We start from the raw sequence: 15,553 nt of genomic DNA, 5'->3' as shown, positions 1-15,553 counted from the left end.
AATAGGCCAAGACCAGCCGGGTCCGAGTACGAAATTAATTCGTAAAAAAAAAATCGCAGTTCTTCACTCTTTGGGTGCAAGTCAATGAAACTTGGTAGTTCTTCTAACGGATAGCTGCCTGAGGTATGATTAAAAGCCCCAAGGGCTCCGTGCACCTGGGTTTGACAAGTTCAGTACCTTTAAACGTGGTTTTTCGTTTTACTTTCTTTCTTCACTTTGACTGATTATTTGTGTAAATAAGTGCATACGGAAAAATATTGGTCTTGCTACCTCAATTGAGCTAAAAGTTGGGAATGTTAATTGTATTATGAGAAAAAATCGCCCTGCAAGAACAGAAAAAAAGAAAGACACCAGCACATAAACAAGCAACACAATAACTGCTCCTTCTGTTTTTGCTACACAGGGTCGGTTTTGTGCCGCCGCCGCCCCCCCCCCCTTTCACACACACACAGACACACACACATACTCATTTAAGACATTTGCACTCAAACTCGCGGCTCTTCAATTATGATTTTTTTTAAGAAAACAGAAAAAAGGACACCTTTTAATTTGTTTTATTTCAGTTATTTTCTTTCGTGTCATATTTGTACAGACATACCATTTTCCCATTTCTAGTTCGGCCCGTAGCGGTGCCGCGAACTAAAAAGCAAATGAGACTGTGCCAAAATGTCAGGTGTCATGTCTACTGTCCCGAATGACACACGATTGCTGACATTTCACCATTGCCAACAGAATAAACAAATAAGAAATAGGTAGAAAATGAATGTGAAAACTGACTTTAATTGTTGATCAGTATTTTCTATACCACTAACAAATAATCTACTTGCACATAGCTGTTTGGCAAATGTATGTTGCATGGGACACACTGACATGAAAGTGGAAGATGTTTTTCCCTCTAGAGAAACTACATATCAAGTTACACTTTTTGTGCTCTTCCATTCCAGTTGGCAATCAATTGTTAACGCATGTTATTAGAAAAAATAGAACGAAAACAGATTAGATAGAATGAAAAATGTACTGGTGATGTCATTTGGGACATACTGACATGAAAACGTCACCTTTTGGCACAGTCTCAAATACTAACGTGGAGCATCGATCGTTAAGGGTTGTTCAGCAGGATTTCATATGAACATTGGAGCAATGTTTTTCGATTTGTATCAAAACTATAGCATACAACCAGGTTCCAACGAAGGACTATATGCAAAGGAGCTGTTCACCGCCCATACATACAAGACGTCACCCACTTTTTCCCATAAAGAAACGTATCAAAATGTACCATGTTTAAACCGTGGTGCTTGTGTCTGTTTATCTGTAAAACCTGCGTCAGTACAAGTTGTTCACCGCCTATACATACAGGGCGACACCCTCTTTTTCGCACCAAGAAATTTACCAAAATTTACCATTTTTAAACTATGGTGCTTGTGTTTACACAAGGGCAGTAATCAAGGGTGTTGCTGAGGAACATCCAAGATGTCAGGGGGTCCGAGTTCCCGAACAAGCGACGCGGCGGAGAGGTCCCAGGCAGTGTACTTTGCTAACCTGAAGGAGGACATGCTGCTCCACAAAGAGTTGCACGTGCTGAAGCGAGCCGAGAACTCCCTGGTGCACCGCATCGCCATTGACCAGAAGATCATGTTCAGACGATTCCAGGTGAGTTGAACCTTGAGATTACAGCTGACAATCCATCTCCTGAAGACACAGCCTTGCTGTAGAAGAAGGCCACAGAGTCAGAGATAAATTTAGCAATGCCAGCGACAACGGAAGCATTGCAGGCACGAGAAAACAGAGCTACATCTGGCGCGCTCTCAATTTTGGCCTTTAAATGGACAGTCATTTCCGTGAAAACAGTAACTGTTCTGCTTACTACTATAGATATATCAGTCCTGCCCAGGCTTTTACCATCTCTCCATTTGGACATACCCCAACAGTCAACAACCTGTGTGCTATCTAGCTATCCCTATAGTCACTTTCAAGAAATTGATTCATAAAAGCAATACCATTCTGAATATAAAGCAGTCAGGATGTTGAATTTTGGTTGATGTCCAAGTGAAGGGATGGCCTTATCCCATGTCAAAGCTTTAACCACAGCTCAGCCAAACCGCTTGCACGTAAAATAATGTGCCTTTTAAGGAATTCTTCGGTTCATTGCATTATCAACATGATCATCACCCAGAGTCCTGATGTCGCACGCAGAGCGCAAGTGGTTTTATTTACAGGCGGCGATCCCATCGACACAAGGGTCCGCAATCAATAAATGATGCTTCATGTCCCACAGGTACTTTGCCTGTTAGGGACTAGAGAATATTATTCCATACCGTGCGGGGGAGGTAAAGGCACCAGGCCAAGAAGGTGAAGTGAAGCCGGGTCTAGCTGCCAATAATTAATACTGATGGTTAAAGATTGTTGTTTAAAGGTTCGACGTAACTTTGGATGGGAGAGGGCCGATAAAGGAGACACTTTTTTTTATTATATGATATATTAAAAGTGATAAAGCTCAGGACCACCCTTTTTAAAAGATAAAAATCTAGTAGCTAGTATGATGATATATATTAATATATATACACTATGCACAGAACAATGATGATTAGGGGGGATAAACGAGGGTCCGCGCAATTCACAGGGTTTAAATACGATGATGTTGTTGTTTTCTTCCTTGCGGTATGGTTAGATCCGCGTGTTTGAAAGCAGACAGCGTCGTCATCGTGCAAGCATGATTAGTTTCAAATGGGCCCTTGTGGATAAATCTGTACACCTTCATCTAATTGACTGGTTCGATTCATTTAGTATTGATTGATCGGTTGATACATTCATTCATCAATCTTTGATTGGTTGATTCGTTTATTCATTGATTCATTGATCGTTTTGCTTTGTTTGTGCTAGGACTAAAAACCCACTCCTCTTTCGTGTCGTGTCGCCAGGCCAAGCTACGACGATCCAAGATCGCACTGGCACGCCTCTGGGGCGACAAGGACTCGGAGCGCGAGCTGAGGGCACGTGACTTGCACGTCATGAACTCAAGCTGTGGCCAGGCGCAGGACGACTTTGACTTCCTCAAGAAGCTCAAACGACGACCCTGTGTCGTGGATGAGGATGATGGCAATCAAGATGAGAAAAAGGAACCGGAGCCTGACGAAAAGATGCCAGAGTTAACGGACGAGGATACGGAGGCGTTTATCCGCGCCGTGATGGAGGATCAGGTGCTGCCCCCTACCGAGAGAAACTTGGAAAATCTGGCGGCTATTGGTCGCCTCCTGGAAGAAGCGCAACTCCTCTCACTCAAGGAGTCTGACATCAAAAGTATTCTGACGAAACCTGAAAGCCAAGGTCACAAACAAACAACGAGAGCACATTCCACAGAACGAGAATTAAGGACAGACCTCAAAGAAAACGCCAGCAGCTCTTCGTTCCGCGCCAAGAAAAAAGAAGACAAACCTGCCCCAAGTCAAGCCGATAATCAAAAGCTGAAAGATGGTCCAAACAGACTCATAGCCTTATTGCCCTCTGTGAAGTCTTCCAACCAGGCCAAGTCGCACGCCATCACCAAAAGGAACAAAGTTCGACCACAAACTTCGCAAGGACTGAAAGAGTCTCCAGTCAGGGCAAAACCTAAATTAGCATCAGCGTCGTCCCGCACCTCGTCACCTGGCGCTCCACCTAATAGCAGGGCCAAATCTGCACATGGCAGTGCCTGTATCAGCGATGGCTCTGCTGATACCAAGGCTAAGTCTGCAGTTGGCATCCGCGGCAGCTCTGCCGACAGAGAGTCAAAACACACCACCAGCACACATGACCGTCCAGCTGCCACCAGGGCTAAATCAGCTCACAGTACTGGAGGTGCCTCACCGGTGGCTAGAGCCAAGTCTGCTCGCAGCAGGCCAACTTCCAGCATACGCAGCGGTTCTGCCAGGGCCAGAACCCCGTCCCCGTACAAGCCACTGCCAGGAACACAGTCCCTGACACCGCTCCCAGCAAACCTTACTAGGTCTCACTCTGCGGCCCGCACCAGTAGCAGCGCTAGGAAGAGCAGCGCTCAACCCGTCGCCCTCAGCATGTTTGAGGAGCAGAAGAAGGTGGACTGGGTAGCGCTCAGGCTGGAAGATGCACGCAACACTGACCTCACGCCCAAGGTCAGCGCCTTTCTCAAGACTCTGCTGGACCTGGACAAGAAAGAGAGAGCCGCAAAACCGCCGATTGATGACTACTATCCAGAAGGCCCACCACTGCCCCCAGACTCTGAGACGGATATCACAGAGGTTCACGTAGCGGAGCTAGAGCGTGAAGAAGAGGAAGAAGAGGACGACAAGGAAGAGCTAAAAGGTGACCGGAAGTTCGACTACTACGCCACAAAGATGGCGCTGCAGGCGGCGAGCGTGAAGAAGGATCGGTTGTACAGTCTGCCCGGCACGCCAGAAGAGGTCAACATGAAACTGGTCGGAGACAATACCATCAAGAGCATCACCATGCCAGGACTCGTTATCCACCAACACAAGCAGGACCAGGAGAAGGACAGAGAAGATTTTGCATTGAAATTTGAAATGAAGACCCAGGACATTCTTACTCTTGACTGAGTCAAATTATTCTGATCTCTTGTAGCAAACTGCAAGACTACATTATTTTGTGATTAAGCAAGGGGTCCACCATTTCAATTGTGACCCTCCACCACGAAATGAGTCGCATGTCACCTTTGCATGATTTTCATGTTTTTACATTTTTATAACGATTTTTTTATGCTCTATCCAGTGGTGAAACCCGTGTTAGAAAAGAGTGAAAACTGTTCGAGTTATAAGCATGTGACTAAGGTGACCCTCACAATGTTACCAGACACCCCCCGGACTTATAATTATTAAGCCTAGCGCAGAACCGCGCGAGGTGACATGCGACTCATTCCGTGGTGGAGGGTCACATTTAAAAAAAACACAGTTCAAAGACTAAGTTCTTTTCAAGTCATCAAGTGTTTTTGTATTGAAATATGAAAGGAAGACCCGGGACATCCTTGCGCTTGAATGAATCAAATAACTTGTTATGTCTTGGAGCCACTGTAAGTCTACATTATTTTGTTATGAAGCAAGGGGGGCCAACATTATTTTTCCTTTAACCTTCGCCCAATTGCAACGTCGTTATCAACTACACACGGAAGACATCGTGAGGCCGTGCGGATCGTAGAAAATGATGTTTAGAGACAATACCTGAAGGTTTGTGACTTCTCTCCCTAGTTTTTATGTAAGTTCCTTCAGTTTGAGAAACATGGGTCCGCACGGCCCCACGATGTCTTCTGTGTGTAGTCTAAATTTGACCTTTGTTTTTTTAATTACTTCTCGCTGAAATTTAATGATCTTTTAGGACATAGCTTTTTATGTGCCTGAGGCATTCTTAAAAGCTCATTAAAAAAAAAAAATCCAACTAGTTTCAGAGATATTTGCAATTAAACATCCTTTTGGGTCCACACGGAACCATGACCACCGGCGAAGGTTAAAGATAGGGTGTCCACGCCGCCATCTTGGAGAGTTTTCTGCCGAATTGAGCCGATTTGAAGAGTTTGGGGAATCTAGTGTACCTTAATTAAGACACACCTGGCTCGGTTTGCTCAATAAAGCACCAGAAGTATGCTAAATAATTAAATCAAAATGAGTAAATTGGCATTTGGTCGCGACCGAGCTCTCCACCATTTGAAGATTAAAATTGGCCGTCAAGACTGGTTTTCGTCGCCTGTGCTCGCCGAGACGGCTGCTGTCATGACAACTGGCAAAAAAATGGCGGACGAACCGGACGTATCGCAAAGAGCTAGTTCATTTCTCAACGAAATTGAGTCCAGAATGAAAAGGAAACCAATGACAGAACCTGAACGGAAGCGAGGCAGACGACAAACTACAGCAGAACGCAACAAGCGAACCATATTCATAGGATATCAATGGGAACGATGGATACAGGAGGCTGTAAAAGTGTAAGTGTAACCGTTGGGGCAGAATCCGCCGGCGCCGATGAAGCGCTCGCAGAAATCCTGCTAGATTTGTAAGTACGACAATCCAAGTTCTTGTTGTGTAGATCTATACCTTTTCCTGGCCGAAGCCTCATTACATTTTTAATCAGTAATGCTTGCTGGTCCTGCCATTTCACGAAAATGGACCAGCCACTGTTTGTATCCATGTGCACTTTCGTAAATTCCGTCACTTGAACTCAGAACTGTCATTTTCTTCACCGCGATACACAGTTCATTGCGAAGATCTTCCTCAGTAAATCGTTCAGATTCCACGTACGATTTGTTGTCAAGAAACAACTCAAACGAAAGTTTCAAATCAAACTCATCATCCTCCATCTTAATTGCTTGTCGAAGCACCAAAGTACTGTATCGATGTGGATCTAATGAATGCTTGATCAAGCGAGCGCATGCATACGTATTTTTTTGTGGCTGTGGCGGCTGATTCTAGTTGTTATGTTTTCGGAACACAAAGTGATGAATTCTCAGTGAACGCACTATACAGAGAGTAAGGCCAGCTTTGCTAGAGTCCGCGCTATACTGTTAGGAGGGGGGGGGGGGGGGGGGGGGGTGTGGGTAACGCCAAGAACCTATCGCCAGGCGAGTCTAACATCACTTACACATGGCTGTGCTTTGTGTACACGGGTGTCTGAGACTGTCTAGCGCCACCATTGTTTCTGTTGCTATTTATAAACTATGACGTGGACATCATTTGTAAACATTGCCGAGCAGGATTTGTGCTCGGAACAGCTGATTCTGTGACAGTGTGCAGCCAAGAGGCATAAGTGAAACGGGAACAGTCATGAGGATGCAGACAGATTTTCAATACATTCATCATGTTCTCTTTTAGAAAATTAGAACAAAAAATAACAAGAGGAGAACTTCGAGAAGTAACAGGAGAATGTACGCAACAATAAGCTTTATTTTTAGGGGGATGGGTGTGTGTTGGTGTGATTGTTCCTTTGTATATTTATCATTCATTTGTGTTTAGGCCAACAAAAAAAAATTGTCTGTTTCTGGTCACCCGACCGACCCTAAATTTCGGCGCCGACCCTAAACTTTTTTTTTCCAAACTCAAAATTTTTTTATTTTTGTTTTGGTGGTAAAGGACAGGGTGAGAAAATGAACAACAAAAACGTGTGAAAACGAAAGTCCGCTGACGATTTGTAAATGTGTTGAGTGTCTTGTCTCTATGTATAATGAATCCAGTCTCTTTGCGCGATTTTTAAAGTTAGTTTTATTGGTCTATATTTGGGGTAAAAAAAAAAATTTAAAAAAAAATTTAAAAAAATCCCTACCTACCGACCCTATTTTTTTTAGCCATGTTACAATTTTTTTTTTTGGCCTTATACAGTGGATCCCACTTTTATAAGACCCCCCACTTTCAGACTCCTTTGACCTTCCATTTTAAGACATTGTTTACTTAGAATTTGTTTTCATAACCTCGTTAATTTATTCCCATTTAAAGACTCCCTCCTGTTCATGAACTGATTTTCTCAGATTTCATAGATCACATTCCTGTACTTATTTTTCAATATTCTTCCAGTGAGGTAAGCTGTATATAAAAAGGAATATATTACTCCCTACTTCAATACTTGTATACATTTGTCAAATTATTCAGCCAGGAAGGTGTTACAATCTTTTGAGAAGTTGGCAGGAGGCGCTCCATGCTTTGACTGAAGGAGTTCTGTACCTCCCAACTATTATTAAATAAAATAGCAGGGGGCCTAAAATGTAGTCATACGCTCTTCATGGTTTCTTTGTGTAAATCATGTGGAGAAAATTACATCTTTACATAGCGTATGGTATGTTATGTAATGTGTATGTGCACAGATGCATATTTTGAAAAACTCACACATACTTTTTTTTCATTTACCAGTTACTATGCGAAGACACAAGAACAGCAATCTTCTAAATCTATCAAGGCAACTGGCGGATGACAACCAGTGATGCAGGAGTCAGATGTTTCTTAATTTCATCTGTAGAGGAGTCGGTGTAAGTCAATAAATCTATAATTTGCACATTGCTGTCTCTGAACCAAATGAAATGGAAGAGTGAATGATGTTTTATTGTGTGTGTGTGTCAGAGTGAGTGTGTGTGTGTGTGCCTGTGTTTTCATTTGTTATTTAGACTATGTAATTAGTTTCAAAGAAATACATGCCGTAGAATGAGTGCAGGTGAGTGGTCATATTTTTAATTTGTTTAGTTTTCTATCAAGATCATGTGTATATAATATTTATTTGTATAAGCAAATCGGCCGGGATTGCATAAGCTGCCATTGGTTTGAAAATAACTGTCTCTTTCTTTATTATTGCGTTTTTGCGGAGAAACAAATGGTTACAGTTAGAGGACAAGACAATTATTATTATTAATAAATGAAACAACAAATGCACACAAATATACTCAATTGACAAGAGCATTGTTCAATTTTATTTGATGTAAATCTCAAGACCACAGCCACACATTCTCTCTGAACAGTTCAAGGGGAAAAAACATGAAACTAGTGTCTGGATTCTAAATTTCACTGTTTGAGAGATCTCAATAACCCAGAGCCATTGTTGTATTACTTCCACAGCTGCACCATGTTGTCAATGAGCACTCTTGGCTGCTGTCGTATGACAAGGGACCTAGGGTATGCAGTCATGGAGACCTGCTTTGAAGGCTCTACAAGATGAGCAAATACTTCCTGAGAAACATCCCCAACTACTGAAATTTCAGGTACATATATAATAACAGTTTTTGATCAGCAAAAAGGACACATTGTAACTCTTTCAGACGTTTTAGACTCGAATAAATGATAGTTCAAATTAAAGTTAAAATAAACATCAGTTCAGTCAAATTGTGGAAACTGTTAAAATGTGAGGTGCGGGATAGATTGAATAAAAACTCTAAATGTAGAAAGTCTAGATAAATACAAAGAAAAAACATTTTTCCTGTGCTTCTTCAAAAATTCAAAAGCAGGGACTGTTTGTTCAAATTTGCTATGCTCTCTACCATCATCCTGAACTCAGGTCAAAATGAGTTCAGCTCACTCTCTCCCTGACAGGATGCCTTGAGTTTCCTTGTCTGGCAAGGAAACCGATATTTTTACATATTTAGAGCTTTATGTAATGTATTATAATTTACTAGTAATACCCGTGCTCCGCACGGGATTTTTTCTTCTTCATTAATTACAGAGTTAATTATGAATAAGCAACAACAAAAACGTGTTCAATGTGCAATGGCAAGCGCCTACAGAACAAAATGCCATACATTTATTGGGAGAGATAAAAAAGGGCACAGTGGTGGATTGGCCATGACTTGTGCAGTGACAACAGTAACATATTAAATTTAGAAGTAATTGCGACAAAGTTACCCCAAATAAGCGCTAGCACACACAGAACAACAAAATGTGATAAAACATCAAACCTAAGAAAAGGAGCGTTCAATGTGCAATGAACTGCAAACCATTTACACAGCAGCAAACATGTGACGCTTTCTGAAATTTCGGTCAATGTAGTGATATTTTCTTTTTACCCGGCTCGGCGCTTGAATAACACTTTCTTTGTTTTCTTGCATAGCTGCTCGCCATTAGTAATGCAAGAATCTACAGTTTGGTGAAGACAGACAGTTACGAAGGAAAGGCTAAATGCGGCCAAACAAAAAAAGTGGCTACATTGACCGAAATCTCAGAAAATATGACACATGGGAGTGAAATAAACACAGCATTAAATGAGCAAATAGTGTGCACAGTACAAAAAAAAGTTTGACACATTAGCAAATAGGAATGAAAAAGTAACCCAGTGGTAAATATACAGTGGGTTCTGTGAACAATAACAAATCATATAATTGGGAAAGAATAAAACAGCGTTAAATTGTGCCCTTTTCTTAGATGTGGACAGTCTGAAAATTCAATCAATGTGACAAAATCCTTTTGTCACGCTTCAAGTTCAACCAAGATGATGAATGCTAGTTAAAATGTGTAAAAGAATATATAACACCAATCATATAATTGGGAAAGATATCTCGTCGCAGTACCCCGACAGCTCGAGTCACCCACAATGAAACGTTTGTACGATTGACTGGACTTAAACAAATTAGCGGCTACATTGACATAAGTGAGGGACATAAATGTGCAAAAAAATGTGCCCAGAGAACAATAGTTGAACACATCACCATATATGTCTTGAGACGGGAAAAAAACAGCACTAAATGGAACAAAATTTGTACAGTTCAGCAAACATGTGAGTGAAAAATAAAATGTTAACTCTTACACTGGTGCAATTCTGTAACACATGTTACATAGCCACTGGTGAATTAACAGAGAGAAAAATAACAAAAAACGGTCATAATATTATAGGTTTTCGCATACATGGGAGGTAATAGGAACCGACCAAACAGACTCAGCCAGTAGCGCGACATGTGTCGTGACAACCAGGTGACAGTATACCTAAAGTAGCGCGACATATGTCGCGACAACCAGCCTCAGGGTTAAAATGTGAAATTGGTTCTGCGTTCTGCGAACAACAAAATGTTTACACATGCATTGTGCACAGAGAACAAAAGTTTACAGATCACCATGCATATATGGCATTATGATGGTTAGGCCTGAAGAAATACATTTGCTTTTGTTTAATATCTCTCTTGGGCTGCAAGCCAGCACAACATAATTAAAACATTTCATTTGCCGAATCAGCGCCACCAAAACTGATAAATAGGACTAAGCATGGAATATTCATTGCAGGGGCTCTTTTTTATTTGTCATGCTGTGTGACACACGCGTTGCAGTTGTCACCATGTGTAGAGTTTAAGATGATGTGATTCCTATTCTTATAAAGACAAAGTCGATCTCCGTTACACCCCGCAAAAATGTACATGATTGCCCATATGGTCTTTGTTGATGTTCTTTGTCTCGTGACTTTATCGATATGTCGCAAAATGATTCCACAAAATTCAAAACAGGGATCAATTTTACCCGCAACTACTGACTCGAGTAAATAGTGTGCATAGTACAAAATTTTTTTTTACACATCAGCAAATAGGAATGAAAATGTAACCCAGTGGTAAATATACAGTGGGTTCTGTGAACAATAAGCAGATTCGAGATCGTCGATAATGATTTTTCATGTTTTTTTTTGGTAATTTATAAATTACAAAGGAATTGATATGCAAGACAGTTTCAAGCGAGCTATTTTTCGCGGCTGTATTTACTGTGCAAACAACTCTAAATATGACAAAAGTGTCACATGATAATCAACCGTTTGGTTTCGCCGCTCACTGGAGCAGACAATTTTTTCTGTAACCAGTTGACAGTGATGAAACCATATATTACGGTCTCCTTCCGGCAGCAGTCCCAAAATACAAAACGTCTCTTTCCGTGGCTGTGTCAGTTTCCAATGCGACACTGTCATTGGCACTGTCATTCTTGTGACGCTCGTCGCGTTTTCACCTGTTTTTGACCGAAATGTAGCACAGGATGCCGTTGAAAAGCCAAAGGTCTTCAGCTTTTGTTGATCTTTGGCAGGCCTATTAGTTTTAATTCGGTGGCATAATTCAATGCGCTTCGTCAAAATTTCTTAAACTGACACCAAAAGCAGACGCAAGACTTATAGTCAGTTGGAGTTGTCTCCCGTACTCCTAAACTTTAGTGTGCTGCAGACGGTTGTACCCAAACGGCTCATATTGCAAACGGTTTGGAATTCCCAAAAACGCAAGATCAGCACTACACGACTTCAGTGCACCTGTAGGCGAGAGTGCTCGGTCAATTTTGGACAATGTGTATCTTGAATGGAAAATATCGAATATCACGCTGTCCGAAGGAATGGTGTTCTTATCGGAGAATGACAGTGCTCAGTTCAAAATGATAGGACATCAGACCGCCATGCTGCTATGTGAATCGGACATTTGAGCCTTTCAATCGGTCTATGCCTGACGCCTAACGACATCCCTGCCTAGGTTAGGAAAGGGGGGAGAAAACTGCTAACGCACTGACCCAGGGTCGAACTCGCAACCTCTCGCTTCCGAGCGCAAGTGCGTTACCACCCGGCCACCCAGACTGGTTTATGTGATTTTTCTTTGGGGTGATCTAAACCTACGCTCTAAATTCACCTTTTCAACATGCATGACTTTTGACACAACTCTGTACTTAGCACAGGCGACCAGCATATATAGCCTGTGTACTGGCCAGCTGGATCGGTACATTTTTTCCTTATGGCCTACACACATTAACTGTATCTGGCTATTTGGACTCGTTCTCCCAAATAACCATATTTGCACAAAATAAATTGTCTGTAAGCAGCATAGTGTTGTGTTTTATTGATGTCTCCCTCTTCTGCTTCTTCCAGGACGAGGGCGTCGCTTCTCTGGGCCAAGCATGTGAAAGGAAACTCTCATCCAGCACCAACCACCAGTGCATCGAAATCCTGGAGTGTAAACAGAAAATCATCTTTCAGTGACAAAACTTGATTCAGATTTAAACATTAAAATTGTTAAAAAAAATATGCACCAAATTTAAGAAAATTGGAGAAAATAATGAGAAAGAAGAAATTGTAATTTATGTAATAGAGCATGTCTTGGTGTGTGTGTGTGGGGAGGGGGTGGATATACACCTGTGACGGTACAGGCTTTCCAGTATGATAGAACAGAGTTGAGGCAGGTATATAAAACAGAAAGCAATTTAATATAGATTATATCGAACACAGAAGAAGAAATGTACATGAGTGATGACACTGGTTAGTAAAACAAGACTGTCCTGGGACATTGTGAATATTTGTATAGGGGCACCTGTAACATATCTTTAGCTTCTTGGAATGAATTGCACATGATTGTCTCTTGAGACACATATATACTATATGTCACCCTCTCCTTGAAATAATCTTCTAATACTTGATTATTTAAACATGTTGTTTTGCATCATATCCATTTTGTCAGAGGCGAGTTTTGCCTCATTTGTACACATTTCTCCAAGACATTTGAATTCTGGTACACCTTTCCTTTTCATAGCTCGTGCCCAGTGTACCCATGTACTGTACAGAAACCCTCTTTTTTATGCCCCCTTATTTGTAAGGTTACTTTCTCTGATTTATGTTTATAAACTGTTATTTTAACCGTATTCTTAGACAGAATTATTTCAGAGTTTTTTTAAAAATATTTTAATAGTGGCAACTGTCTGCTTGCACTTGCAGAGGATTTAGAACAAATCTCACACAAGGAATAGGTACTTACTGTCATAAGGCCAGCATTCAGCTTCACCATTTAGAGGCTAGGGCTTGGAGTTTCTCCTGGCCTGGTTCCTGGATAAGTTTCTGGAAGTGGAAAGATTGTTATTTCACTTTTAAATCAGTCAATACCCATTTTTACAACTATGCCTGCTTGAACCAGGCATAAACGAGTCATAACACACCACTAACCTGAACGATGAGCAAAACTTGCAAAGTATTTCTTATGAACAATGGTGTGTTTTTTAAATTTTAAAGTGACTATTTCAAAAGAAAAGAAAGTACAGTTTTGTAAAGCACATTCATTTTTGACTCACATGCGAAGCAAAAGTGAGTCTATGTACTCACCCGAGTCGTCCGTCCGTCCGTCCGTCCGTCCGGACGTCCGTCCGTCCGTCCGGAAAACTTTAACGTTGGATATTTCTTGGACACTATTCAGTCTATCAGTACCAAATTTGGCAAGATGGTGTATGATGATAAGGCCCCAAAAAACATACATAGCATCTTGACCTTGCTTCAAGGTCAAGGTCGCAGGGGCCATAAATGTTGCCTAAAAAACAGCTATTTTTCACATTTTTCCCATTTTCTCTGAAGTTTTTGAGATTCAATACCTCACCTATATATGATATATAGGGCAAAGTAAGCCCCATCTTTTGATACCAGTTTGGTTTACCTTGCTTCAAGGTCAAGGTCACAGGAGCTCTTCAAAGTTGGATTGTATACATATTTTGAAGTGACCTTGACCCTGAACTATGGAAGATAACTGTTTCAAACTTAAAAATTATGTGGGGCACATGTTATGCTTTCATCATGAGACACATTCGGTCACATATGATCAAGGTCAAGGTCACTTTGACCCTTATGAAATGTGACCAAAATAAGGTAGTGAACCACTAAAAGTGACCATATCTCATGGTAGAAAGAGCCAATAAGCACCATTGTACTTCCTATGTCTTGAATTAACAGCTTTGTGTTGCATGACCTTGGATGACCTGGTCAAGGTCACATGTATTTTGGTAGGAAAAATGTGTAAAGCATGTGAGTCGTATGGGCTTTGCCCTTCTTGTTTTATATTGACAACGTGTGATTTTTCACACTTGCTTTTTTTTTATTGTTTGTAAATTTTACCTCATCTAATGTTCTCATATTACATCTAACACATTTTCCCTTGAAACCTTAAACAATTCAGAGGAGAGTGTTTAGTTACAACCTGTACTTGTGTATTTCCTCACAGGATACATTCCATGTAAATTATAGGAAAGTATTCTGATGAATGTATAATAACAATGAATGGATCATTTTAATGACAGCAAAATAAACAATGATGTCACAAGGGTGTTGTCTATTGCATTTCTGTGTGTCTCACTATGTTATCAGGATTTTTTTTTACAAAAGGCATTCTTGGACGTAAAATTATATCACACAACTGTGGTATATTGCTCTTCAGAGGAAACAAAATGTTGGTGGGCCCTTTTGACAGACAGATGCACAGCACACTTCTATCCTTGCCATAATTATAACTGTGAAATCCCCATTATACTCTTCACCCAAGAAAAGAATATCTTCTGTTATTGTCATCAAAGTTCACCCTATTATTTCTTATATAACTATTTGTGCAAGTGCTATTGTCATTCATGATTCTGTGTATACATGCGTGTGTGTGTGTGTGTGAACCCGTGCATGGAAAGTACTAGGAAAATGACTAAAACTAATCCTGATTTACCTTCAAATTGGTTCCTCAGCAGATCACTTTCTGTCCGCACCTCTTCCTCTCCTGCCACCCTCTAGCACTAGTAAGGACAGCATGTTCTGCTGGAAGCGAAACTTCCATAGCCTAGACGGAACGAGAAGAGTTTACAGTTCTCATACTTCATCCTTACTCAATTTACAGTATCTGTATCAAACCTATTATCATCAAGAACAGCTCACTTGACTTTGAAGAGCATGATTCATTCTCTATCGACTGCCCATTGAACAAATAAAATTCAGTTCTCATAAGCTTTACTACAGCAGTCCCTCTCATGAACGGACACCCTTGGGCCATAGCAAAACTGTCCGTACATTGCAGGTGTCCGGTCACGGGAGGGGTGACCACACCACCCCCTCCCCCATACACTCACACAGAGACACACAAACAACAGGATTGAGTCTATGCTAATCACTTCTTGTGGCTACTAAACAATAAACTCCTAATACTTCTTTAAACGTTCTGTAAAAATGATTTGTATGAAAAGTGTTGAAAAGAAGAGATAAAATAAATCCTCAAGGCAGTGAACACACTCACCATGCACTGACATACGAAAGCAGCCACACAAACACAGCACAGAGGAGCGTGTGCAGATGCTTTGCAAGAATAAGCTTGAAAACCAGTTTGAATAAATAG

General features: G+C 41.1%; 1 protein-coding gene and 2 long non-coding RNA genes across 3 annotated transcripts; 2 read left to right on the top strand and 1 right to left on the bottom strand.

Annotated features, from left to right (window-relative positions):
- Nucleotides 1–1,087: 1,087 nt before the first annotated feature.
- LOC138968019 (serine/threonine-protein kinase PRP4 homolog) lies at nt 1,088–5,467 on the top strand. The gene is made up of 2 exons (XM_070340580.1): nt 1,088–1,650; nt 2,919–5,467. The coding sequence occupies exons 1-2, from the start codon at nt 1,471–1,473 to the stop codon at nt 4,566–4,568; spliced, it is 1,830 nt and encodes a 609-aa protein (XP_070196681.1). The 5' UTR covers nt 1,088–1,470; the 3' UTR covers nt 4,569–5,467.
- A 2,909-nt stretch (nt 5,468–8,376) lies between these two features.
- On the bottom strand, nt 8,377–13,257 carry LOC138969232 (uncharacterized). Its single transcript, XR_011456399.1, has 2 exons — nt 13,178–13,257; nt 8,377–12,375 (listed from the first exon to the last, which is right to left on the bottom strand). It is a non-coding gene; the product is annotated as an uncharacterized lncRNA (long non-coding RNA).
- LOC138969233 (uncharacterized) lies at nt 8,557–14,503 on the top strand. The gene is made up of 2 exons (XR_011456400.1): nt 8,557–8,692; nt 12,298–14,503. It is a non-coding gene; the product is annotated as an uncharacterized lncRNA (long non-coding RNA).
- Nucleotides 14,504–15,553: the final 1,050 nt, after the last annotated feature.

The sequence above is a fragment of the Littorina saxatilis genome, linkage group LG6 (assembly GCF_037325665.1).
Source record: "Littorina saxatilis isolate snail1 linkage group LG6, US_GU_Lsax_2.0, whole genome shotgun sequence".
NCBI lineage: Eukaryota > Metazoa > Mollusca > Gastropoda > Littorinimorpha > Littorinidae > Littorina > Littorina saxatilis.
The sequence above is the reverse complement of the archived record's forward strand: the minus strand, read 5'-3'. Positions and strand labels throughout refer to the sequence as shown.

Excerpts from the sequence above, each read along its gene's own strand:
- LOC138968019 (XM_070340580.1), top strand. The coding sequence starts at position 1,471 with ATGTCAGGGGGTCCGAGTTCCCGAACAAGCGACGCGGCGGAGAGGTCC. Across the intron at positions 1,651-2,918 it reads TCATGTTCAGACGATTCCAG|GCCAAGCTACGACGATCCAA; the intron begins GTGAGTTGAACC and ends TCGTGTCGCCAG.